The sequence below is a fragment of the Mobula birostris genome, chromosome 3, assembly GCF_030028105.1.
Source record: "Mobula birostris isolate sMobBir1 chromosome 3, sMobBir1.hap1, whole genome shotgun sequence".
Classification (NCBI taxonomy): Eukaryota; Metazoa; Chordata; class Chondrichthyes; order Myliobatiformes; family Myliobatidae; genus Mobula; species Mobula birostris.
In genome coordinates, this window is record NC_092372.1 from 232,120,685 (window position 1) to 232,147,683 (window position 26,999).

Genomic DNA, 26,999 nt, shown 5'->3' on the forward strand with positions numbered 1-26,999 from the left:
CCCCTTAACGCATGAGGGGCATTTGGCAGCTTTGAGCCTGTCCTCACTGGAATTTAGAAGAATGCGTGGGGATCTCATTGAAACCTACCGAATGTTGAAAGGACTAGATAGGGTAGATTTGGAGAGGATGTTTCCTATGTGTGGGGTATCCATCACTAGAGGGCACAGCCTCAAAATTGGGGGGGGGGGTGACCCTTTAGAACGGAGGTAAGGAGGAATTTTTTTTAAGCAGAGAGCAGTGAAATTGTGGAATGCTCTGCCACAAATTGCAGTGGAGGCCAAGTCTGTGCATATATTTAAGGCACAAGTTGATTGTTTCTTGATAGGTCAGGGCATCAATGGATATGGCGAGAAAGCAGGTTTATGGGGTTGAGAGGCATCCGGGATCAGTTATGGTAGAATGGCTGAGCGGACTCATTGGCAACTGAATGGCCTAATTTGGCTCCTACGTCTTATGGTCTAACACACACGGACCACTCACCTAATGTACAACACCCAGGGACTACCCACCCAATGTACAACACCAACCGACCACTTGGCCACTGTATACACACCCATACACTGTACAACTGCTCAATTTCACATACCCACAACCTCATCACATCACAGACCACCCATTGCTCCATCAACTCTCATGTCACAGAGACAGTCTAGGCCCAACATCCACTGTAAACACCCACAGACCTCCCACTGCTCCACATCCTGATTTTCTACCTGGTACAACTTGTTGCGATACTCAGCCACAGACAGCTGTGTGTCATCGTCTACGGGCAGGACAATGTCATAATCCAGCTTGGGCTCCTTGGATGGGTTGTGAAACCTGTATGAATACACAAGGTGATCTGGGTATCAAAACATCTACACACTCACATCAGTGAAGCAGGACACATCAGCCTGTCTTCAGTGAGGGCTGCAGATACCAAAGCATAAATGTCACTGGGGTCAAGGACAGCCTCTAGCCCCCACTTTAGAACAAGATTACTGAATGGCTCCCTGGTATGATAAATTCAATTCTTGACTTCAAAATCTACCTGATTATGTCCTTGCACCTTATTGTTTTCCTACACAGCACTTTCTCTGTAGCTGCTAACTTTATTCTGCACTGCTGTTTTCCCTTGTTTTCCAATGCACTGTGTAATGAAATTATCTGTTATGCTTGGCAAAATTCAGTACATTAATTATTTGTTTGTTTATTGAGGTACAACACAGAGTAGGCCCTACGGGCTCTTCGAGCTGTGCTTCCAATAATCCCCTAGCCTAATCACAGAACAATTTAACCCACTAATCAATTGGTCTTCAGACTGTGGGAGGAAACCAAAGCACCCAGAGGAAACCCACGCGGTCACGGGGAGAACATACAAACTCACTACAAGCAGCAGTGGGAATGTGACAATAATAAACCAAACTACTAATTTTAATTCTGTTTCCTGCTGTTCAGCCAACTTCTCGGCTTCCTTATTAGTTTGCCTTCAACAGTATTAACTCTGAAGGATATTATTATCCTCAACCATTCAGAATGCCATTGTGTTCAAGGGGACAGAATAGAAAATGTGAAGAGTACAACACAGGAACAGGCCATTTGGCCAATTCTGTCTACACTGACAACAATGACAAATTAACTGATCTCACCTGCCTGCACATGGTCCATCTTGCCCCATGTTCATGTGTCTGTCTAAATTCCTCTTAAATGTTAGTGTTGTATCTGCTTCCAATATCACCTCTGGGGGCACATTTCAGGCCTATCACACTGTAAAAAAATGTGAATACATACATACAGGAACTCTCCGTATTTATGAACTTACCTGTACATCTCCTTTGTAGTCCCCTCCCTCTCCTAGCCTTAAACCTATGCCTACAGGAACTTGATATTTCTAACTAGGGAAAAAACTAAACTAAACGTCCCATAATTTCATTTATTTTTTAATTTATTTAGAGGTAATAGACAATAAACAATAGACAATACGTACAGGAGTAGGCTATTCAGCCCTTCGAGCCAGCACCACCATTCACTCTGATCATGGCTGATCATCCACTATCAGTGTCCAGTTCTGGCCTTGTCCCCATAACCTTTGATTCCGTTATCTTTAAGAGCTCTATCATCTCTTTCTTGAAAGCATCCAGAGACTTGGCCTCCACTGCCTTCTGGGGCAGAGCATTCCACATATCCACCACTCTCTGGGTGAAAAGGTTTTTCCTCAACTCCATCCTAAATGGCCGACCCCTTATTCTTAAACTGTGGCCTTTGGTTCTGGACTCACCCTTCAGCAGGAACATGCTTCCTGCCTCCAGCGTGTACAATCCCTTAATAATCTTATATGTTTCAATCAGATCCCCTCTCATCCTTCTAAATTCCAGTGTATACAAGCCCAGTCGCTCCAATCTTTCATCATATGACAGTCCCGCCATTCCGGGAATTAACCTTGTGAACCTACGCTGCACTCCCTCAATAGCAAGAATGTCTTTCCTCAAATTTGGAGACCAAAACCGTACACAATACTCCAGGTGTGGTCTCACCAGGGCCCTGTACAGCTGCAGAAGGACCTCTTTGCTCCTATGCTCAATTCCCCTTGTTATGAAGGCCAGTATACCATTAGCTTTCTTCACTGCCTGCTGTACCTATATGCTTGCTTTCAGTGACTGATGTACAAGAACACCTAGATCTCGTTGTACTTCCCCTTTTCCTAACTTGGGTTGGGGATAGCATTAAACAGGAAATTAGAAATGCATGCAATAAAGGAACAGCAGTTATAATGGGTGACTTCAATCTACGTATAGATTGGGTGAACCAAATCGGTAAGGGTGCTAAGGAAGAGGATTTCTTGGAATGTATACGGGATGGTTTTTTGAACCAACATGTTGAGAAACCAACTAGAGAGCAGGCCATTCTAGATTGGGTATTGAGCAATGAGGAAGGGTTAATTAGCAATCTTGTCGTGAGAGGCCCCTTGGGTAAGAGTGACCATAATATGGTGGAATTCTTCATTAAGATGGAGAGTGACATAGTTAATTCAGAAACAAAGGTTCTGAACTTAAAGAGGGGTAACTTTGAAGGTATGAGACATGAATTAGCTAAGATAGACTGGCAAATGATACTTAAAAGGTTGATGGTGGATATGCAATGGCAAGCATTTAAAGATCGCATGGATGAACTACAACAATTGTTCATCCCAGTTTGGCAAAAGAATAAATCAGGGAAGGTAGTGCACCCATGGTTGACAATTCCAAAGAAGAAACATACAAATTAGCCAGAAAAAACGGCTCACCTGAGGACTGGGAGAAATTAAGAATCCAACGGAGGAGGACAAAGGGCTTAATTAGGAAAGGGAAAAGAGATTATGAGAGAAAACTGGCAGGGAACATAAAAACTGACTGTAAAAGCTTTGATAGATATGTGAAAAGAAAAAGATTGATTAAGACAAATGTAGGTCCCTTACCGACAGAAACAGGTGAATTGATTATGGGGAACAAGGCCATGGCAGACCAATTGAATAACTACTTTGGTTCTGTCTTCACTAAGGAGGACATAAATAATCTTCCGGAAATAGTAGGGGACAGAGGGTCCAGTGAGATGGAGGAACTGAGGGAAATACATGTTAGTAGGGAAGTGGTGTTAGGTAAATTGAAGGGATTAAAGGCAGATAAATCCCCAGGGCCAGATGGTCTGCATCCCAGAGTGCTTAAGGAAGTAGACCAAGAAATAGTGGATGCATTAGTGATAATTTTTCAAAACTCTTTAGATTCTGGACTAGTTCCTGAGGATTGGAGGGCGGCTAATGTAACCCCGCCTTTTAAAAAAGGAGGGAGAGAGAAACTAGGGAATTATAAACCGGTTAGCCTAACATCGGTGGTGGGTAAAATGCTAGAGTCAGTTATCAAAGATGTGATAACAGCACACTTGGAAAGCAGTGAAATCATCAGACAAAGTCAGCATGGATTTGTGAAAGGAAAATCATGTCTGACGAATCTCATAGAATTTTTTGAGGATGTAACTAGTAGAGTGGATAGGGGAGAACCAGTGGATGTGGTATATTTGGATTTTCAAAAGGCTTTTGACAAGGTCCCACACAGGAGATTAGTGTGTAAACTTAAAGCACACAGTATTGGGGGTATGGTATTGATGTGGATGGAGAATTGGTTGGCAGACAGGAAGCAAAGAGTGGGAATAAACGGGACCTTTTCAGAATGGCAGGCAGTGACTAGTGGGGTACCGCAAGGCTCAGTGCTGGGACCCCAGTTGTTTACAATATATATTAATGACTTAGACGAGGGAACTAAATGCAGCATCTCCAAGTTTGCAGATGACACGAAGCTGGGTGGCAGTGTTAGCTGTGAGGAGGATGCTAAGAGGATGCAGGGTGACTTGGATAGGTTGGGTGAGTGGGCAAATTCATGGCAGATGCAATTTAATGTGGATAAATGTGAGGTTATCCACTTTGGTGGCAAAAACAGGAAAACAGATTATTATCTGAATGGTGGCTGATTAGGAAAAGGGGAGGTGCAACGAGACCTGGGTGTCATTATACACCAGTCATTGAAAGTGGGCATGCAGGTACAGCAGGCGGTGAAAAAGGCGAATGGTATGCTGGCATTCATAGCAAGAGGATTCGAGTACAGGAGCAGGGAGGTACTACTGCAGTTGTATAAGGCCTTGGTGAGACCACACCTGGAGTATTGTGTGCAGTTTTGGTCCCCTAATCTGAGGAAGGACATTCTTGCCATAGAGGGAGTACAAAGAGGGTTCACCAGATTGATTCCTGGGATGGCAGGACTTTCATATGATGAAAGACTGAATCGGCTAGGCTCATACTCGTTGGAATTTAGAAGATTGAGGGGGGATCTTATTGAAACGTATAAAATCCTAAAGGGATTGGACAGGCTAGATGCAGGAAGATTGTTCCCGATGTTGGGGAAGTCCAGAACGAGGGGTCACAGTTTGAGGATAAAGGGGAAGCCTTTTAGGACCGAGATGAGGAAAAACTTCTTCACACAGAGAGTGGTGAATCTGTGGAATTCTCTGCCACAGGAAGCAGTTCAGGCCAGTTCATTGGCTATATTTAAGAGGAAGTTAGATCTGGACCTTGTGGTTAAAGGGATCAGGGGTATGGAGGGAAGGCAGGTAGAGGGTTCTGAGTTGGATGATCAGCCATGATCATACTGAACGGTGGTGCAGACTTGAAGGGCCGAATGGCCTACTCCTGCACCTATTTTCTATGTTTCTATCTTTCATCCAGCCTGTCCAAGTCACCCTGCATTATCATAACATCCTCCTCACATTTCACACTGCCACCCAGCTTTGTGTCATCTGCAAATTTGCTAATGTTACTTTTAATCCCTTCATCTAAATCATTAATGTATATTGTAAACAGCTGTGGTCCCAGCACTGAACCCTGCAGTACCCCACTGGTCACCGCCTGGCATTCCGAAAGGGACCCGTTAATCGCTACTCTTTGTTTCCGGTCAGTACTCTGCCCCCAATACCATGTGCCCTAATTTTGCCTACTAATCTCCTATGTGGGACTTTATCAAAGGCTTTCTGAAAGCCCAGGTACACGACGTCCACTGGCTCTCCCTTGTCCATTTTCATAGTTACATCCTCAAAAAATTCCAGAAGATTAGTCAAGCACGATTTCCCCTTCGTAAATCCATGCTGACTGGAGCGATCCTGTTACCGCTATCCAAATGTGTCATAATTTCATCTTTTATAATTGACTCCAGCATCTTTCCCACCACTGACGTCAGGCTAACCCACTGACTCACCTGCTCCACTGACTTCTCCCAGCAGTCTGTCTGATCCCCTGACACACTGACTTCTCCCAGCAGTTTGTCTGATCCTGACCGACCCACTGACTTCTCCCAGCAGTCTGTCTGATCCCTGACACACTGACTTCTCCCAGCAGTCTGTCTGATCCCTGACACACTGACTTCTCCCAGCAGTCTGTCTAATCCCTGAGTTGCTAACTTCCCCAGCACTTTGTCAATTACCCCAACCCCCGAGTTCCCCAGCAGTTTGTCTGATCCCCTGCCCCACTGACCTCTCCCAGCAGTTTGTCAGTTATGCTGACCCACTGAGTTCCCCAGCAGTTTGTTACCTCGACCTACTGAGTGCCCCAGCAATTTGTCTTAGTCCTTAGGACACTCAAAGCTGCTACGCAGGTTGATTCTGTGGTTAAGAAGGCATACGGTGTATTGGCCTGCATCAACCGTGGGATTGAATTTAGGAGCCAAGAGGTAATGTTGCAGTTATATCGGATCCTGGTCAGACTCCAATTGGAGTACTGTGCTCCATTCTGGTCACCTCACTACAGGAAGGATGTGGAAGCCATAGAAAGGGTGCAGAGGAGATTTACAAGGATGTTGGCTGGATCGGGGAGCATGCCTTATGAGAATAGATTGAGTGACCTCGGCCTTTTCTCCTTGGAGCAACGGAGGATGAGAGGTGACCTGACAGAGGTGTACAAGATAATGAGAGGCATTGATCATGTGGATAGTCAGAGGCATTTTCCCCAGGGCTGAAATGGCTGCCACAGGTTTAAGATGATTGGGAGTAGGTACAGATATGTCAGGGGTAATTTTTTTTAAAAACGCAGAGTGGTGAGTACGTGGAATGGGCTGCCGGCGGCAGTGGTGGAGGCGGAAACAATAGGTTCTTTTAAGAGCCTCCTGGATAGGTACATAGAGCTTAGAAAAACAGAGGTTTATAGGTAAGCCTCGGTAGTTCTAATGTTCGGCACAACTTCATGGGCCAAAGGGCCTATATTGTGCTGTAGTTTTTCTATGTTCTATGTTCTCATAAGGGATGCTCTCCAATCCAGGCAAATCCAGGTAAATTTCCTCTGTACTCTCTCTATAGCATCCACATCCTTCCTGTTGCAAGGTGACCAGAACTGAGCACAGTATTCCAAGCGGTGTCTAACTAAGGTCTTATATAGCTTTAACATTACCTTACACCTCTTGAACTCAATCCTATAGTTGAGGTAGGCCATCACACCATGTTATATGCCTTCTTAACAACACTGTCAACCTGTGCAGCAGCTTTTGAGTGTCCTATGGACATGGACCCCTTAATGCATGAGGGGCATTTGGCAGCTTTGAGCCTGTCCTCACTGGAATTTAAAAGAATGCGTGGGGATCTCATTGAAATCTACCGAATGTTGAAAGGACTAGATAGGGTGGATGTGGAGAGGATGTTTCCTATGTTTAGGGTATCCAGAACTAGAGGGCACAGCCTCAAAATTGGAGGGGTGCGACCCTTTAGAACAGAGTTAAGGAGGAATTTTTTTAAGCAGAGAGCAGTGAATTTGTGGAATGCTCTGCCACAGTTTGTGGTGGAGGCCAAGTCTGTGTGTATATTTAAGGCACAAGTTGATTGTTCCTTGATCGGTCAGGGCATCAATGGATATGGCGAGAAGGCAGGTATATGGGGTTGAGAGGCATCTGGGATCATTTATGGTAGAATGGCTGAACGGACTCATTGGCAGCTGAATGGCCTAATTCGGCTCCTACGTCTTATGGTCTAACACAAACGGACCACTCACCTAATGTACAACACCCAGGGACTACCCACCCAACGTACAACACCAACCGACCACTTGGCCACTGACCTCTCCCAGCAGTTTGTCAGTTATGCTGACCCCAAGTTCTCCAGCAGTTTGACTGATATCCCGACCCACTGAGTTCCTCAGCAGTTTGTTACCTCGACCTACTGAGTGGCCCAGCAATTTGTCTGTCACCCCTATCTGTTGAGTTCCACAGCAGTTTGTCTGTTACCCGGACCTACTGAGTTCCCCAGCAGGTTCTCTGTTCCTCTGACCCACTAAGTAGCCCAGCAATTTGTCTGTTACTGTTACACAGAGTTCCCTCACTGCTTGTCTATTATCCTGACCCACCGAGTTCCCCATCAGTTTTGTTTGTTACACTGACCCGCTGAGATCCCCCAGCAGTTTGTCTGTTACACTGATCTGCTGTTCCCCAGCAGTTTCTCGATTATACTGAACTCCTGAGTTGCTCAGCACTTTGTCTGATACTGTCACACATCGAGTCCTCCTGCAGTTGGATGTTACACTGATCTGCAGAATTCCCCAGCAGCTGTATATTACTCTGAACACCTGAGTTTCCCAGTAGTTTGTCGGTGATCTGTCCACTCTACCTAAATGGTTGTTCCTCCAACCTAAGTGTGGCCTCATCACGACAGTGGAGGTGTCCGTGGATAGACATATTGAAATGGGAATGGGAAGTGGAATTAAAATGGGTGGCCACTGGGAGACCCTGCTTTTCCTGGCAGATGGAGTGTAGGTGCTCAGCAAAGCGGTCTCTCAATCCACGTCAGGAGGCTGCACCGGGAGCACTGGACACAGAAAATGACCCAACAGACTAATTGATGAAATGTCACCTTACCTGGAAGGTTGGAGAAAACACTGATTTCTCGAACTTCCGGTAATGCCCCCACCTCCCCTCTTCTTCACCATTTCCCATCCCCTTTTCCCTCTCTACCTTATCTCCTTGCCCACCCATCGCCTCCCTCTGGTGCTCCTCCCCCTTTTTCTTTCTTCCATGGCCTTCTGTCTCTTTCACCAATCAATTTCCCAGCTCTTTACTACATCCCTCTCCCTTCACGTTTCACCTATCACTTTGTGTTTCTCTTTCCCCTCCCTCCAGCTTTTAAATCTACTCCTCAGCTTTTATCTCCAGTCCTGCTGAAGGGTTTTGGCCCGAAACATCGACTGTATTCTTTTCCATAAATGCTGCCTGGCCTGCTGAGTTCCTCCACCATTTTATATGTGTGTTGCTTGGATTTCCAGCATTTGCAGATTTTCTCTTGTTTGTGATTGGGTCTATATGCACAGGAATTTAGAAGAATGTTGGGGGGCGTGGGGGCGGGAGTTCTCATTGAAACCTACCGAATGTTGAAAGGACTAGATAGGGTCGATGTGGAGAGGATGTTTCCTATGGCGAGGGTATCCAGAACTAGAGAGCACCGCCTCAGAATTGAGAGGTGACCCTTTAGAACAGAGATAAGGAGAAATTTTTTTAAACAGAGAATAATAAATCTGTGGAAATGCTCTGCCGCAGACTGTGGAGGAGGCCAAGTCCGTGCATATATTTAAGGCAGAAGTTGATCGTTTTCTGATCGGCCAGGGCATCAAAGGATATGGCAAGAAGGCAGGTGTGTGGGGTTGAGTGGGACGCAAGATCAGCCATAATGGAATGGCGGAGCAGTCTCTTAAGGGCTGAATGGCTTAATTTGGCGACTAGATGTTGTGGTTTTACGGACCCACTGAGTTTCCCAGCATTTTGTTTGTTACTCTTACCCACTGAGGTCCCTCACAGTTTGTCTGTTACCCTGATCTGTTGTATTCCCCTGCTGTTTGCCTGTAACCCGACCCACTGAGCTCCCCCAGTAGTTTTCAATTACCCTGACCAAATGAGTTCCCCAGCAGTTTGTTTCCCCATCCCAGTTCTCCTGCAGTTTGTCTGTTACCCTGACTCACTGAGTTCTCCTAGTAGTTTGTCTGTTCACCTGATCGGCTGAATTCCCCAGCAGTTTGTGGGGTACTCTCTCCTGCTGATTTCCTCCCCAGCAGTTTTTTTGTTTCTACAGATTCCAGTGGCTGATTGCTGGCAACAATGGCCACTCCCTGGTATACTGCTTCAACTGGCCAGGTAATGGTTTCCAGCAGGTCTCAGACCTCAGTGATACAGGGACATGCCTATCCTAACATGTAAAGTCATCTCCGGTAGATGAGATCTAGTCAGATCCAATGGCCAGGAAGGGAGATCTGTAAAACTCCATAAGACCAAAAGATGTAAGAGCACGAATAGGCCATTTGGCCCATCATATTTTTTCCATTTCATCATGGCTGTTCTTTTCCATCTCAGCTCTAATTTCCTGCCTTCTGTCCGTATCCCTTCATGCCCTGATTAATCAATAATCTATCAACCTCTGCCATAAATATACCCAAAGACTTGGCCTACACAGTTACCTGTGGCAAGGAATTCCACAGATCCACCACTCTTTGGCTAAAGAAGTTCCTCCTCATCTCTGGTCTAAAAGGACGTCCCTCTATTTTGAGGCTGTGTCCTCTGGCCCTAGACTCTCCCACCATAGGAAATATCCTCTGCACATCTACTCTATCAAGGCCTTTCAATATTTGATAGGTTTCAATGAGATATACCCTCATTCATCGGAACTCCAGTGAGTACAGGCCCACAGCTATTAAGTGTTCTTCATATGATAAGACAGAATCATTTTTGTGAACCTCCTTTGAGACCTCACCAATGTCAGCACGTCTTTCCTTCAATAAGGGGCCTGAAACTGCTTGCAGCAATTCATCGATGAGCATGACAACCACCTACTGTCACTATCTGAGAGGGAGGCCTTAAGTAGACTTTTCCCATTTGTATTTATCCGACATGGACAGAGTCTATGGAAGTGAGGCAAAGCAGCAGCCATGTCGTGGACCCTATACAGATTACAGAAGAGGAGGTGTTTTCTTTCCAAGGCAAGTTAGGCTGGATAAATCTCTAGGGCCTGACAAGGTGTTCTCTTGGACTCTGTGGGAGGCCAGTGCAAAACCTGCAGAAGCCCTGGCAGAGATATCTGAAAGATCCATAACAACAGGTGAAGTATCGGAGGATTGGAGGATAGCTAATGTTCCAGTGTTTAAGAAAGGCTTTAAAAATAAACCAGGGAATTATAAACTGATGAGCTTATAAGTGGGAAGTGGGAAGCTTATTGGAATGTGTTCTATGAAACCAGCGTAACACCCTGGGAAAGGTTTCACTGCTAATGTAATGGTCTTTAGAACCACGGCTAATGTAATGGTCTTTCTGTAGCAACAGTGTTGGGTTATGGTTAGAGATAACGGGTGCTATGGAATATGAGCCTCCCAAAGAGGAGAGTATTTTTTCTGGCTGTGTGCCTGACACAGAGGGAATCTGGGTCTTTTGTTCGGCGGAAGATGGAGGCAGAAGATGCCAGAAAGGAGAGGTTGTAGAAAACCAGAAAGGAGTGTACTTGGAGTGGGACCGGTAGTCGACAAAGCCTGGGGAAACTGATGGACGACCAGCAGAAGGGAAACGGTGAGCTCCAACATGTGCACATTAGCTGTTTCATTAAAATGAGACCTTTACTTTTTGTTTTACTTTACCAACCCTTTAGTCAAATGAAGAATTATAAAGCTAAATCGTTGAATTGAATGTGGTATATTATCTGTTATTTCATGGTTGTGATTTGTAACAGGGTAACACATCACACAGCATCTACACAAACAGGAGGTTTTGCATCTCAATCTCATAGGTTTGGTGGGGCCAGAGACTGACTTCCCTAGACTTACTGTATGCAGCCGACAGAACCTTAGGTTACACCTGATATATGATTATTTGGATAGACATCATCAGTGTGGCTTAGTGCCCGGTAGGTCGCGTGTGGCATGTGTAACCAACCTGAGAGCTTTTTGAGAAAGATACCAGGAAAGTTGATGAAGGCAATGCAGTGGATGTTGTCCACATGGACCTTAACTAGGTCCCACAAGGCAGGTTGGTTAACAAGGTTCATTTGCTCAGCATTCAAGATGAGGTAGTAAATTGTTTTAGAAGTTGGTCAGAGAGTGATAGTGGACGTTGCCTCTGACTAGTGGCATGTGACTAATGGTGCGTCACAGTTATCAGTTCTGGGTCCATTGTTTGTCATCTATATTAAAGATCCTGATGGTAATGTAGTAAACCAGATCAGCAAATTTGCTGATGACAGCAAAAGTGGAGGTGTAGTAGACAGTGAGGAAGACTATCAAAGCTTACAGTAGGATCTGAACTATCCAGATAAATGGGATGAAAAATGGCAGATGGAATTTATTGCAGACAATTATGAGATGTTGCACTTTGGGAGGATCACCCAGGGTAGAACTTTCATAGTGAGCGATAGGGCATTGATGAGTGCAGTAGAATAGAGGGATCTGGGAATTCCTTGAAAGTATGCCACAGGTAAATAATGTTTTAAAGAAAGCTTTTGGCACTTGGGAGTCCTTTGTAGATTTCCCTAAAGGCAGACATCCCACCTCTCCCGGAAGTTCCAGGAGTCTCCCACATATTGATAGCAGCTCCCTGATGCCCGCAAATTATATACAATATCCTGGAAATCGATTTTTTTGAGAGCGAGTAAGAGAAAGCGCGCACGCGCGAGGGAGAGAGTGAGCGCAAGAGCGAGAGAGTGCGAGAGTGAGAGAGAGTGCAAGAGGGAGAGAAAGACAGAGCAAGCGCCATGGCAGAGTGTTCCAAAAAAAGAAAATAGAAAATGTACTTCACCCCAGACTACACTAAACAGTACCCCTGTTTAATAGGGATCAAAAATGTTGCTCGCTGCACTATTTGCAACAGTGACTTTTCTATTGCCCATGGCGGGTTAAGACTGTAAAAGACATGTTGAGGTGAGTTTAACAGGTGTCATTCACTCATTAGCATAGCTAACGTTATTTAAACTAGCTGGCTAGCAGCTAAGGAGCTACTCTATTGCAGACATCCCACCTCTCCTGGAAGTTCCTGGAGTCTCCCGCAAATTGATGGCGCTACCTCCCTGAAATTAGTTTTTGCAGGGTGGGATGTCTGTAAAGGTTAATTTGCAGGTTGAGTCTGTGGTGAGGAAGGCAACTGCGATGTTCATATTCATTTCAAGAGGACTAGAATGTAAATACAAGGATGTAATGTTGAGACTTTATAAAGCATTGGTGAGGCCTCATGGAGAACTGTGAGCAGTTTCAGGCTCCTTATTTTAGAAAGGCTGTGCCAACACTGAAGAGGCTTCAAAGAAGATTCACAAAAATGATTCCAGGATTGAACAACTTGGCATATGAAAAGTGTTTGATGGCTCTGTGCCTGTAATCTCTAGAATTCAGAAGAATGAGGCGTGACCTTGTTGAAACCTACTGAATGGTGAAAGGTTTTGATAGAGTGGATGTGGACAGGATAGATCCTATGGTGGGAGAGTCGAAGACCAGAGGATACAGCCTCAGAATAGAGGAACGTCCCTTAGAATGGAGGTGTCTAGAAACTTCCTTAGCCAGGGAATGGTGGATCTGTGGAATTCATTGCCATAGGCAGCTGTGAAGGCCATGTCATTATATATATTTAAGGCAGAAGTTGATAGATTCTTGACTGGTCAAGGCATGAAGGGATATGAGGGAAGGCAAGAGACTGGGGCTGAGAGGATCAGCCACGATAAATGGCAAAGCATACTCGATGGGCCAAATGGCCTAATTCTGCACCTGTAGCTTATGGTATTATGGTATAGATACAGTAAATGCAACCAGGCTTTTTCCACTGAACTTGGGTAGGACTACAACCACAGCCCATGGGTTAAGGGTGAAAGGTGAAAAGTTTAAGAGGAACAAGAGGGGCAATTCCTTCACTCAGAGGGTTGTGAGAGTAAGGAAGAAGCTGCCAGTGCCAGTGGTAGATGCAGGTTTGATTTCAACATTTTAGAGAAATATGTGATAAGTACCTGAATGTGAGGAATATGGAGGGCTATGGTCTGGCTGCAGGGCAAAGGGACCAGGCCAATTAATGTTTCGGTATGGACTAGATGGGCTGAAGGGCCATTTTCTGTGCTCTAGTGTTTTAAAACTCTATGATTCCTTGACAAGGTACAGAGAAGTCATGGGGATCCACTGCAACCAAGGAAGACCCCAGTGTGATGATACTCGTAGTACTGGACCTAGACTTCCAAAGGTTGAGAGAGTGGAATTGCCCAAGTGCAACAGCTTTTCCACTTTAAAAATCCTCCCACACAGGTTCCCTATTATGTTGTATATGACAGACAAGCATCACACATTCCATCTTCTGCAGTCCCTGGTGTCTTTGCACCCTGTTGGCATTAGTGCATAAGTTTACCCGTTGATGTCCGGGTGTATTACGAGAACCCCACTGTATTGGTCCCTGAAGTACAAGCTTTTTGTTTTTACCTGCTGAGGTACGGATGTCCAAGGGCCTGCTCTGCAGTGAGCCGATAAACTGGATTGAAGATCAGTAACTTGTTCAGGAGGTCAAGAGCATCTGGTGGTGTGCTGCTCGGTAGGAGTTGATCAATCGAGGTTCTGGGCCTGTGAATGAGAGGTCTTGTCACAGCACTAAGCGAGTTTTCCAATGGCAGGCTCTCACTTTGGAGGGAAGTACCAACTCACCTGGTCAAAACTTTCCGCACAACGGAAGCTCCATAATCCGAGTTAATGGACTGCACATCTGTGAAGAGACAGAATAGCTTCACCATTGAGCCCTGCCTCTGATACTTGAGCTGTACTGATACAGGAAATGTCCCATCATACCACTACACCACACCAGAATCAGCCACCTCCTCCCATACTTCAAACCACTGTGCCCACAACTATCAACACACATCAAAGTTGCTGGTGAATGCGGCAGGCCAGGCAGCATCTCTAGGAAGAGGTACAGTTGACGTTTCAGGCCGAGACCCTTCATCAGTCCTGACGAAGGGTCTCGGCCTGAAACGTCGACTGTACCTCTTCCTAGAGATGCTGCCTGGCCTGCTGCATTCACCAGCAACTTTGATGTGTGTTGCTTGAATTCCCAGCACCTGCAGAATTCCTGTTGTGTGCCCACAACTATGACAGGACTGCCTGCCGGTCATTTGACACAAGTGGTTATTGGGGCTGTAGGGGATGGGATTTGTCTGTAACAAAGAACAATACAACACAGGGGGAGGTCCTTCTGACCAGAAATACGGGAGATTCTACAGACTGGAAATCTTGAGCAACACACACAAAATTTAATCGTATCCATTGAGAGTATTGCTGCTACTTGAGTTGTGCCTAGGCATCCCGGAAGTCCTGCAGAAACTCAAGAAGTCAAGCAGTATCTATGGAGGGGAATATACAGTCAATATTTCAGCACTGGAAAGGAAAGGAGAAAATAAGATGGGGGGAAGGGAATTGATACAACCTGGCAGGTGATGGGTGAGATCACGAGAGAGAGAGAATGAAGTAAAAATGTTTGAAGTGTCAGATGGAAGGTAAAAGGTTGAAGGAGGAATCTGATAGGAGAGGAGAATGGACCATGGGAGAAAGGGAAGGAGGTACCAGAGGATATGATGGGTAGGTGAGGAGAAGAGGTAAGATGGATACCAGAATGGACAATGGAAAAATAGAGAACAGGAAGGTGGGAGAAATTACTGGAAGTTAGGGAAATCTATGTCAATTCCATCAGGATAAAGGGTATCCAGATTGAGAGTAGAGTGGCTTCATCGTGACAGTAGAGAAGTCTATGGGCCAACATGCTGGAATGGGAATGGGAAGTCAAATTGAAATGGTGTGGTGGCATACGAAGAAAAGGTGCTCGATAAAGCAGTCCCCGAATTTGCATCACGTCTCACCGATGTAGATGATGCTGCACAGGGAGTACTGGATGCAGTAGGTGACCACAGCAGACTCACATGTGAAGTGTTGCCTCACCTGGAAAGACTCTCTTGGGCCCTGAGTGGTGGTGAGGAAGGAGGTGTAAAGACAGATGTAGCACTTTTTCTGCTTGCAGGGATAAATGCCAGGAGAGAGATCAGTGTGGAGAGACAAGTGGAAAAGGTAATGATATAGCAAACTTTGTGGAATGCGAAGAGTGAGGGGGAGGAAAATGATGTGTTTAATAGTGGGATCGCATTGAAGATGACAGAAGTCCAGGTTGAACTAATTAAACTTATGATGCCTAATTAGGGGTGCCACAGTAGCAGAACAGACAGCAGGATACTACACAGCTCTGGGCATCAAAGTTCAATCCCTGGGTCCTCAGTAAGGCATTTGTATGTACATCCTCCCCATGGAATGCATGGGGTTCCTCCCAGAGTCCAAAGACCTGTTAGTAGAAGAATTGTTCATTATCAATTGTTCCATGAACGGAAGGATCTGATCAGAAGGTAGATGTCAGGGGAAGTATTGAAAGGCAAAATTGAAATAAGAAGTATGATGGGTCCTGACGAAAGGTCTCGGCCCGAAACATCGACTGTACCTCTTCCTAGAGATGCTGCCTGGCCTACTGCATTCACCAGCAACTTTTACATGTGTTGTTTAAAATTCCAGCATCTGCAGATTTCCTCGTGTTTATGATGGGTTGGATAGTTTGTAGTGTATATATTTTAATGCTAGGAATATTATGGGTAAGGGTGATGAACTTACAGCATGGATCTGTACACGGAACTACAATGTTGTAGCCATTACTGAAACTTGGTTGAGAGAGGGGCAGGAATGGGTGATTAATGTACCAGGTTTTCAACATTTTAGAGAAGATAAAGGAGGAGGTAAATGTGAGCGAGAGCAGGGGAATTGCACTACTAATCAGGGACAATATCATAGCTGCACATCTTTGAGGGGTCAGACACTGACTCCATTTGGGTAGAATTCAGGAATAGGAAGGGTGCAATCACACTGATGGGATTGTACTACAGACCCCCGAATAGTCACTGGGACATTGAGAAACAGGTATGTAATCAGATTAAGGAAATGTGTAAAAATAATAGGGTTATTGTCATGGGGGATTTCAACTTCCCCAATATAAACTAGAAGCTTCTTTGTGCAATGAGCTTAGATGGAGCAGAATTTGTTAACTGTATCCAGGAAGGTTTCTTAAATCAATATGTGGATGGTCCAACAGAGGAGGGGCCATAACAGATCTAGTGCTGGGTAATGAGCCTTATCAGGTGATTGACGTTTCAGTGAGTGAACAGTTAGGGAAAAGTGACTACAATTCCTTAACTTTCAAGATAGCTATAGATAAGGATAGGTATAATCCTGTGGGAGAGTTTTAAATTGGAGTAAGCATTAGGCTGGAACTAAGAAGCATTAATTTGGGACACCTTTTTACTGGCAACTTCACATCAGAGATGGAGGTTGTTTAAAGATCAATTGCACAGAGTATAGGAAAGTTATATTTCTGTACCTCTTCCTAGAGATGCTGCCTGGCCTGCTGCATTCACCAGCAACTTTGATGTGTGTTGCTTATATTTCTGTTAGTAGGAAGGACAGGGTATGGAAAGATAAGAGAACCTTGGATGTCCAGATAGTTGATGAATTTAGTCAGGAAGAAAAAGTATGTAAAGCTTTGGAAGTTAAGATCAAATGAAGCACATGAGGACCACAAGGAAGCCAGAAAAGAACTAAAGAAAGGAATTTGGAAAGCCAAGAGGGGCCGTGAAACATCCTTGGCAAGTAAGATTAAAATGAACCCCAAGGCTTTCTTTACAGGCATCAAGAGTAAGAGGATAACTAGGGAGGGCGTGGGGTACTCAAGGATAAATGTGGTAACATTTGCTTGGATGCAAACAATGTGGCTGAGGTACTTAGTGCGTACTTTACCTCAGTATTTACCAAGGAAAAGGATATGAAACACCAAGAGATCATTGCTGAATGCATAAATATCTTAATGCGTTTACAGGTCAAGAAGGAGGAAGTGTTAGATCTCCTACTGAGTATTAAGGTGGATAAGTCCCCAGGGTTGATGGGATTCATGTCAGGTCATTGAAGGTCTCAGGAGACGAGATTGCTGGGCCCTTGACCATTATCTTCATATCTTCTCCAGCCACAGGCGAGGTCCTGGAGGACTGGAAAGTGGCAAATGCATACCTGCTTAAGAAGGGAACAATCCCCAGGTGATTTGGAGGAGGATACTGGTGTGGATGATGGCAGAGCAGAGATGGCTGAGGTTTCTGGGGATAGACATGTCCCACAGAAGAAATGGTTCTCAAATGGAAGAAGAAGGCAACTGTGGCTGACAAAGGAAGTTAAGGACTGCATAAAAGCCAAAGAAAGGGCATATAATTTAGCAAAAGTGAGTGGGAAGTTGGATGATTGGTTTCTGTGAAGGGAAATCTTGCCTGACAAATCTGTTAGAGTTCTTCAAGGAAGTAACAAGCAGAGTGGACAAAGGAAAGGCAGTAGACGTAATTTACCTGGATTTTAGAAGGCATTTCCAACACATAAGGCTGCTTAAAAAGATAAGCAAAGCTGTGGATGAACCAGGAGGTACGCTGTCTAATAAAAACTAGATCTGTAGCATTCAAGTCTGGCAACCTAGGCTAGCTTTGATTTGCAGAGGGCTATTTCAAAGTTGAAGAGACAATTTCAAATGAGGTTGGAGGCGACATCAGAAATATGATAACTCTGGCAGGGTTTGCAAGACATTACTTCCTACTAAGTGAAACCCAATAGCATGAATGGCAATGATACTTCACTACCAGATGAACTCAACGTCTTTTATGCCCCCTTTGAAAGGGAGAATATAACTACAGCTGTGAAGATCCCTGCTGCACCTGATGGCCCTGTGATCTCTGTCTCAGAGGCCAATGTTAGGCTGTCTTTAAAGAGCGGCATCCTCGCAAGGCGGAAGGTCCAGATGGAGTACTTAGTAAGGTTCTGAAAACCTGTGCCAACCAACTGAACATTTGCCACATTTCTGCCGTGGGGTCAGTATTGGGATCGCTGTTTTTCACATCATTTCTCAATAATTTAGATAATAGAAATGGTGGCTTTGTGGCAGAGTTTGCAGATGATACGAAGATAGGTGGAGGTGTAGGTAGTGCTGAGGAAGCAATGCGAATATAGCAGAACTTAGACAAATTGGAAGAATGGACAAAAAAGGCAGATGGAATACAGTGTTGGAAAATGTATGATAATGCACTTTGGTAAAAGGAACAATAGTGCAGACTATTATCTGAATGGGGAGAAGGTTCAAACATCAGAGGTGCAGAGGGACTTAGAAGTCCTTGTGTAAAACTCCCAGAACACAAATGCAATGTTGGCATTTATTTCAAGGGGCATATAATATAAAAGCAAGGACATTAGTACCAACGACATAGGTAGGAAAATGGAGGAAAACAGACGACAGGGAGTTAGGAAGGAAATAGAAACGTAGAAACATAGAAAACATACACCACAATACAGGCCTTTTGGTCACAAAGCTGCGCCAAACATGTCCCTACCTTAGAACTACCTAGGCTTTACCCATAGCCCTCTATTTTTCTAAGCTCCATGTATCCATTCAGGAATCTCTTAAAAGACCCTATCGTCTCCGCCTCCACTGCCGCCGCTGGCAGCCCATTCCACGCACTCACCACTCTTTGCGTAAAAAAACTTACCCCTGACATCTCCTCTGTACCTACTTCCAAGCACCTTAAAACTATGCCCTCTCATGCTAGCCATTTCAGACCTCGGGAAAAGCCTCTGACTATCCACATGATCAATGCCTCTCATTATCTTGTACACGTCTATCAAGTCACTTCTCATCCTCTGAAACTCCAAGGAGAAGAAGTCGAATTCACTCAACCTATTCTCATAAGGCATGCTCCCCAATCCAGGCAACATCTTTGTAAATCTCCTCTGCACCCTTTCTATGGTTTCCACGTCCTTCCAAAAGTGAGCAGACCAGAATTGAGCACAGTATTCCAAGTGGGGTCTGACCAGGGTCCTATATAGCTGCAACATTACCTCTCGGCTCTTAAACTCAATCCCATGATTGATGCAGGCCAATGCACGAAATGCCTTCTTAACCACAGAGTCAACCTGCGTAGCAGCTTTGAGTGTCCTATGGACTCGGACCCCAAGATCCCTCTGATCTTCCACACTGCCAAGAGTCTTACCATGAATGCTATATTCTTCCATCATAATTGACCTACCAAAATGAATCACCTCACACTTATCTGGGTTGAACTCCATCTGCCACTTCTCAGCCCAGTTTTGCATCCTATCAATATCCCATTGTAACCTCTGACAGCTTTCCACACTATCTACAACACCCCCAACCTTTGTGTCATCAACAAACTTACTAACCCATCCCTCCACTTCCTCATCCAGGTCATTTATAAAAATCACAAGGAGTAGGGGTCCCAAAACAGATCCCTGAGGCACACCACTGGTTACAGACTTCCATGCAGAATATGACCCATCTACAACCACTTTTTGCCTTCTGTGGGCAAGCCAGTTCTCTTGTCCCCTTGGATCCCATGCCTCCTTACTTTCTCAATAAGCCTTGCATGGGGTACCTTATCAAATGCCTTGCTGAAATCCATATACACTACATCTACTGCTCTTCCTTCATCAATGTGTTTAATCACATCCTCAAAAAATTCAATCAGACCCATAAGGCACGACCTGCCTTTGACGAAGCTATGCTGACTATTCCTGCTCATATTATGCCTCCCCAAATGTTCATAGATCCTGGAAGTTGAGAAGGAGGACCTCAAAGATAGTAATCTCGGGATTACGGTCTATGCCTTGCAACAGTGGGTATAGGAATAGAGTGAGGTAGAGGATAAATGCACAGCTGAGGAACTGGAGTGGGGGCAGGGATTCAGATTTCTGGATCATTGGGACTTCTTTTGGGGCAGTCATAACCTGTACAAAAAGGATGGGTTGCACTTGAATCTGAGGGGGACCAATATCATGGCAGCAAGGTTTGCTCAGGCTATTGGGGAGAGTTTAAACTGGAATTGCTGGGTGATGGGAACCAAACTGAAGGAAGGGGCGGTTGGCTCACAAATCCATAAAGCTTGTAGACAGTGTGAGAGGTAGGACAGGCAGGTAATAGAGAAGGGATGTACTTAGACTAATGGCTTGAGATGTCCCTATGTTAATGCAAGGAGCATCATGAACAAAGCAGACGAGCTTAGAACATGGAGCTATGATGTTGTGGCCATTACAGAGACTTGGATGGCTCAGGGGCAGGAATGGCAGAGTGCCAGGCATTACATGTTTCAGAAAGGACAGGGAGGGAGGCAAAAGAGGTGGGGGCATGCCATTGCTGATCAGAGATAGTGTCTCAGCTGCAGAAAAGGAGGATGTCATGGAGGGATTGTCTACTGATTCTCTGTTAGAAACCAGAAGGGGTCAATATCTCTACTGGGTGTTTTCTATAGACTACCCAATAGTAACAGGGACATCGAGGAGTAGATAGGGAGACAGATTCTGGAAAGATGCAATAATAACAGGGTTGTCGTGGTGGGAGATTTTAATTTCCCAAATATTGATTGGCATCTCCCTAGAGCAAGAGGTTTAGATAGAGTGGAGTTTGTTATATGTATTCAGGAAGGTGTCCTGAAACAATATGTAGATAAGTCTACAAGAGGAGAGGCTGTACTTGATCTGGTATTGGGAAATGAACCTGGTCAGGTCTCTCAGTGGAAGAGCACTTTGGAGATAGTGATAACAATTCTATCTCCTTTACCATAGCATTGGAGAGGGATAGGAACAGACAAGTTAGGAAAGTGTTTAATTGGAGTAAGGGGAAATATGAAGCTATCAGGCAGGAACTTGGAAGCATAAACTGGGAATAGATGTTCTCAGGGAAATGTACAGCAGAAATGTGGTGTTCTGAATAGGTACGTTCCAATGCCACAGGGAAAGGATGGTAGGGTACCATGGTGTACAAAAGGTTCAAAAAAGCAGGTAATGATAGAGATCTAGAAAATTATAAGGCTAGCAGGAAGGAGCTTAAGAATGAAAATAGGAGAGCCAGAAGGGGCCAGAGAAGGCCTTGGCGGGCAGGATTAAGGAAAACCCCAAGGCATTCTACAAGTATGGTGAACAGCAAGAGGATAAGATATGATAGAATAGGACCTATCAAGTGTGACAGTGAGAAAGTGTGTATGGAACTGGAGGAAATAGCAGAGGTACTTAATGACTACTTTACTTCAGTATTCACTATGGAAAAGGAGCTTGGTGATTGTACTGATGACTTGCAGCAGACTGAAAAGCTTGAGCACGTAGATATTAAGAAAGAGGAGTGCTGGAACTTTTGGAAAGCATAAGTTGATAAGTCACCGGGACTGGATGAGAGGTACCCCGGGCTACTGTGGGAGGCGAGGGAGGAGATTGTTGAGCCTCTGGCGATGATCTTTGCATCATCAATGGGGATGGGAGAGGTTCCGGAAGATTGGAGGGTTGCGGATGTTGTTCCCTTATTCAAGGCTGAGAGTAAAGGACAAACCAGTATGCAGCTCACTACTGCATGAGGCTTTGCTCCCCTCAGCGCTGTACTAACTCTGCAGCTGTGGGCTGCAGACATCAGGTTCCTGGACTGGCTGCAGTGCTGATCTGGCTCCACGGCTGTAGATTAATTAACTTTTGGGGACTTTGCACTTCACATTCTGTGTATTATTTGTTTTCTTTTGTTATTGTTTGCACAATTTGTTCTTTTTTTTTGCATGTTGGACGTTTGACGGTCTTTGTTGTGCGGGTTTTTATTAATGAGTTCTATTATGTTTTTGTTTTGTGGCTACTTGCAAGAAGAAGAATCTCAAGGTTGTATATGATGTACATACTTTGATAGTAACTGTACTTTGAACTTTGATTCCATCATCTGTTGGGGCTGCGTGTCATATGTCAATCACTCTATATAAAAGCCTTACTACTAGATTCCTTTTAAATTATGCTATTATATTATTGGCTTCAAACTATTGGTCCCAGAGGGTTGGAGAATAGCCAATGTTCAATGAACTCTTCTCAGACTTCCAGCTGGATACAGGTATCGATCATAACCAACATATCAATGATAAATTCTGCTGTCTTCTTCAGGGATGATGTTTGGGCATGTCAGGAACGGTGGTATTTATACCCCCATAATCCATGCCTCCTGATTGGTTAGTACTTATCCAATCAAGTTTCTGCAGTCCCAACTTGCTTACAATTGAATTACAGTTTTTACTTAGACCATAATAAGACTATAAGATAGAGGAGCAGAATTAGGCCATTTGGCCCATCGAGTCTGCTCCACCATTTCATCATGGCTGATCCAATTTTCTCTTAGCCCCAATCTCCTGCTTTCTCCTAATATCCCTTCATGCCCTGACCAATCAATAATCTATCAATCTCTGCCTTAAATATATACATAAAGATTTAGCCTCCACAACTGCATGTGACAAAGAATTTCACAGATTCAAATTTCTCAGCTCTGTTTTAAAAGGATGCCCGTCTATTCTGAGGCTGCCTCTTGTCATAGACTCTCTCACCATATAGTCCATGAGCCAGGACCCCAAATTTGGGCCACCGGTACCATCTGGGGGGAATAATTCTTATAGTGATTTTTGGCAAGGTATGCACCCCTAGTGCTAGACAATATGTGATAGCATTGCAGCGGTGGTAGCTTTCTGTGAGGGGGACTGAGAGTTGCATCTCCATGCTATAAGAACCATGATCTTATGGTGCTTTGCCTATGATAAGATGAATTATGCCAGGTACCTGTCCCCTTACTTTGCTCAGATGATGAACCTCCCAGAGAAGAATCCTTCTGTGTATGAGGCCTTCAAGACAGGCCAATTCTCAGTGCAGCTGTCAAGTAACAACCCCCTTGGGCAGATCCCTGTGGACCAGACTATTGAAGCCACAGTAAACAAAGACACACAGACTCCTGGAGGCACATCACGGTTCAGCCTGAATGCTGGAGCTATCAGCTGAGCACCGCAGTGCATTCCTGGGACAGTTAAGGGAGATGGTGCAAGACAACAAATCAGAGCTTTATCATGCGGAACTACAGCGGCCAAGAATCCAGAAAGATGAGGAGGCAGTTTCAGCAGTGGGTAGCCTCATACATGAATGGGTCAACCCATTTGCAGAGAAGCAGGATCTCATTAGCATCTCTACAGCAAAGGCAGCCCCCAAGGACATTGCCTCCGACCTGATGAAGGCATATGAGATTGGTGAGCAATGCTATGCAACCTTCAAAGATAAGAGACGAGAGGAAGACCCACCAGCAAAGAAATTCCATGAACCAATGAAAACCAACAAGCTGAAAACATTCAGTGATATGTGTAAGAAGAGAGAAGTGAAATCAAATGGGAGGGCGATCATCTTGAAAGCAGACAGGTCTTTGTTTGGACGCATCTTAGTGATGGCACAAGGGCACAGTCTACGTATGGAGGATATCCTTTCTCATCCCCTTGGACCATTGCCCTGAGCCCTCTCCACACCAGAAGGATTGCTGAGAAAGACAAATAAAGCTACTTTAGCCACAACCTTGCAGAAAAATGTAGCAGTAGAAGAGCAACTCCCAGGAAACTCTGCTACAGTGGTTGATGGAATGAACTTTGTCCAAAGAATAAAAGGTGATCAATTTACTTTCAGCGATGTTGCCACAACATTTCTGGGTATGGCTCTGAGGGAAGGCAGTCAGAGTAGCAGAATAGATGTTGTGTTCGACACATACAAGGAGAACTCTATAAGAATAGTGAAAGATCTCTACGGGGTGAAGAGACTGGTCATGAGTTGCAAGGTATCACAGGCACACAGATGGTGAGGCAGTGGAGGAGCTTCCTGACCAAAGTCAGTAACAATAATAGTATCATTAGCTTCATAGTCCATGAATGGAGGAAGGGGGAGTACAGAGCAAAGCTACAGGAGAAGATTCTGTGTGCAACTGTGAATGACAAATGTTACAGAATCACATCTCAAGACAGTGAAGAGGTGTCAGTTCTTCAGTGTCAACAAGAAGAAGCAGATGGCCACCTACTTCCCAATGCTGCCCATGCCACAAGAGAGAGATACCAGTCTGTAGTGATCTGCTCAGAAGACACAGATGTCTTCATCATGTCTTTAGCATTTTGTGACAAGATTGAGGCCCCATTGTTCCAGAGGTGTGGCACTAGAATCAGTACAAGGCTTGTAGACATCAGGAACGTTGCTGCCACTGTTGGCATAGAGGTTTGTAGGGCTCTCCTCGGGTTGCACGCATATACAGGATGTGACACTATAGGCGCTTTTGCAGGCCAAGGGAAGACAAGTGCTCTAAAACTTCTGACCAGCAACAGGGAAACTCAGGACACATTCTCAGAGCTGGGTCAGGAATGGGACCTCACCCCAGAACTGACGGACAAACTGGAGGCATTTATATGTCTCCTGTATGCCCCAAAAGCATCGACCACCAAGGTCAATGAGCTCAGGTATCACCTTTTCTATGCCAAAAAAGGTGAAATCGAAAGTCACCAACTCCCACCATGCAAGGACTGCTTAACAAAACATGCACACAAGCCAACTACCAGGCTGGTATACGGAGAAGATGTTTGGAGAAGGACCCACGTGCCAAGCCCTGTTGGCACAGGATGGAAGATGAAGAGAGAAGAGGAAGCTGAACAGTTGGTGGTGCACTGGATGGAAGGCCAGCCAGCACCCGATGCCGTCCTGGATCTACTGGCCTGACACTGTCCAAAAAAATGTTCACTCCCAAGTTGTATGTGTGTTGCAAATGGCCTCAGGTATACTGACATGTGTAGACTGGCAGACTGTGAGAACCAGGCATCCACCTCAAAGAGTGTGGAAAGTTCAGATGAAGATGTGGAAGATGTGGAAGACTTGGAAAATTATTATGATTATTAATATGTTATGAAAGTATGGAAAACAAAGTATGGAAATCAGTCTTGGATTAAATATTTTCATTTTACAACCAAATGGGGCCTAAATTATGGCCGTGTGGAACCCCACATTTGAATTATTGTACTGTGATTCTATATGCTATGACAAAAGCTTAAGATTGTTTTGATTTGACACAACAATATGGAAAACACCATGACATTGATAAGACTCCAGAACTTTCTCCAAAAGAGGTTTTTTACCTTTTGGGGGGGGTAACATTTTCTGCTGTACTGATATTAAATATGGAATATATACAAAAAGTGATTACTTATTTGAATTCCTGAATAAATTCTCTACAAATATGTGTCCTAGGGTTTTTATTGACTTTTCCAAAATAAACAACAAACAAATATTTTTCTAAAAAATAAAATGATTCACGCTACCAAAATTGGGCACTGTACTGTGAGTGTCACCAATGACAGAGTTTTCAACGTACAATTTTATAACAACATTTGATGAAAAGTGCTTGAACTCAGCTATCATTGTGAGAAATTTCAAAGTTGAGGGATCACTGATGACAAAATACCACTAGGTTGGATATATACGTTGTACTTTATATTGGTCACTTTTCAGAAATGCTCATTTTAGGGTAGTGTTATAAAATGCATGATAGCACACATAAAGCTACCACTGGTGCAATGCTATCACATATTTTCTAACTCTAGAGATGTATCATTATCAACATCAGGTGCCATGCCCAGTTTGAGCTTTGACTGCCGTGGCCCACACACTCCTGTTTCGGGTCAAGTGGATCAATTCATTGGTATTCATTTCCAGTTCTCTGGCTGCTGCCTCCATCATTTTTCTTTGCCTTCCTCTTGCTTTCTTCCCTTCAGTCTTTCCCATAATTACCGTGCATTCTAACTCCTCTTTCCTAATCACATGTCCAATGAAGTCACGTTGCCTTTTCATGATCTCATACATTATTTCTCTTTTTGTGCTAGCTTTGTTCATGACATCCTCATTAGATATTCGCTTCATCCATGATATTCTTTGCATCCTCCTCAAAAACCACATCTCTGCAGCTTCAATTCGTTTCCTCATGTTACTAGATATTGTCCAACATTCTGAGCCATATAACTGGATAAACGTAACATTTCAGTGCTCTGAGGCGGGTTGTCATGCCTAGTTTAGTGTTGGTCAGTATACTCTTCATTCTCGTAAAGGTGCCATCCCTATTCTTCTTTCGACGTCCATGTCACACCTGCCATCTGATGTCACCCAGCTTCCTAAGTAGCAAAAGTTCTGTACTTGTTTTATGTCTTCCCCGTTTATTCTCAGCCTGCAGATAGGATTCTCCTTCTTTTTGGATATCACCATACATTCTGTCTTTTTGCAATTGATAGATAGACCCATTTTTGCACTTTCTTCAACAACTATATCAATTAAGTTTTGTAGTTCTTCCTCCGTACTTGCAATTAACACAGTGTCATCCGCATATCTAAAATTATTGATGTTTTCACCACCAACTTTGATTCCCAAGATGTCTCTTATTTTTTGTAATATTGTTTCACTGTACACATTAAACAAATCAGGGGAGAAAACACACTCTTGTCTAACACCTCTCTTGATTTTTGTAAACTGACTCACTTCTCCACCTTTTCTTACAGCGGC

At 44.4% G+C, this 26,999-nt stretch overlaps 1 protein-coding gene across 4 annotated transcripts in view; it reads right to left on the reverse strand.

Moving 5' to 3' along the window:
• Positions 1-26,999, reverse strand: part of mapk15 (mitogen-activated protein kinase 15) — a 177,028-nt gene that overhangs the window by 54,067 nt on the left and 95,962 nt on the right. For all 4 annotated transcript variants that reach the window (XM_072254351.1, XM_072254350.1, XM_072254349.1 and 1 more), the window contains 3 exons: positions 14,172-14,229; positions 13,953-14,090; positions 715-820 (listed from right to left, as the gene is read on the reverse strand). In XM_072254351.1, coding sequence (XP_072110452.1) covers positions 715-820; positions 13,953-14,090; positions 14,172-14,229 — 302 coding nt within the window. The remainder of the gene's footprint in view (positions 1-714; positions 821-13,952; positions 14,091-14,171; positions 14,230-26,999) is intronic.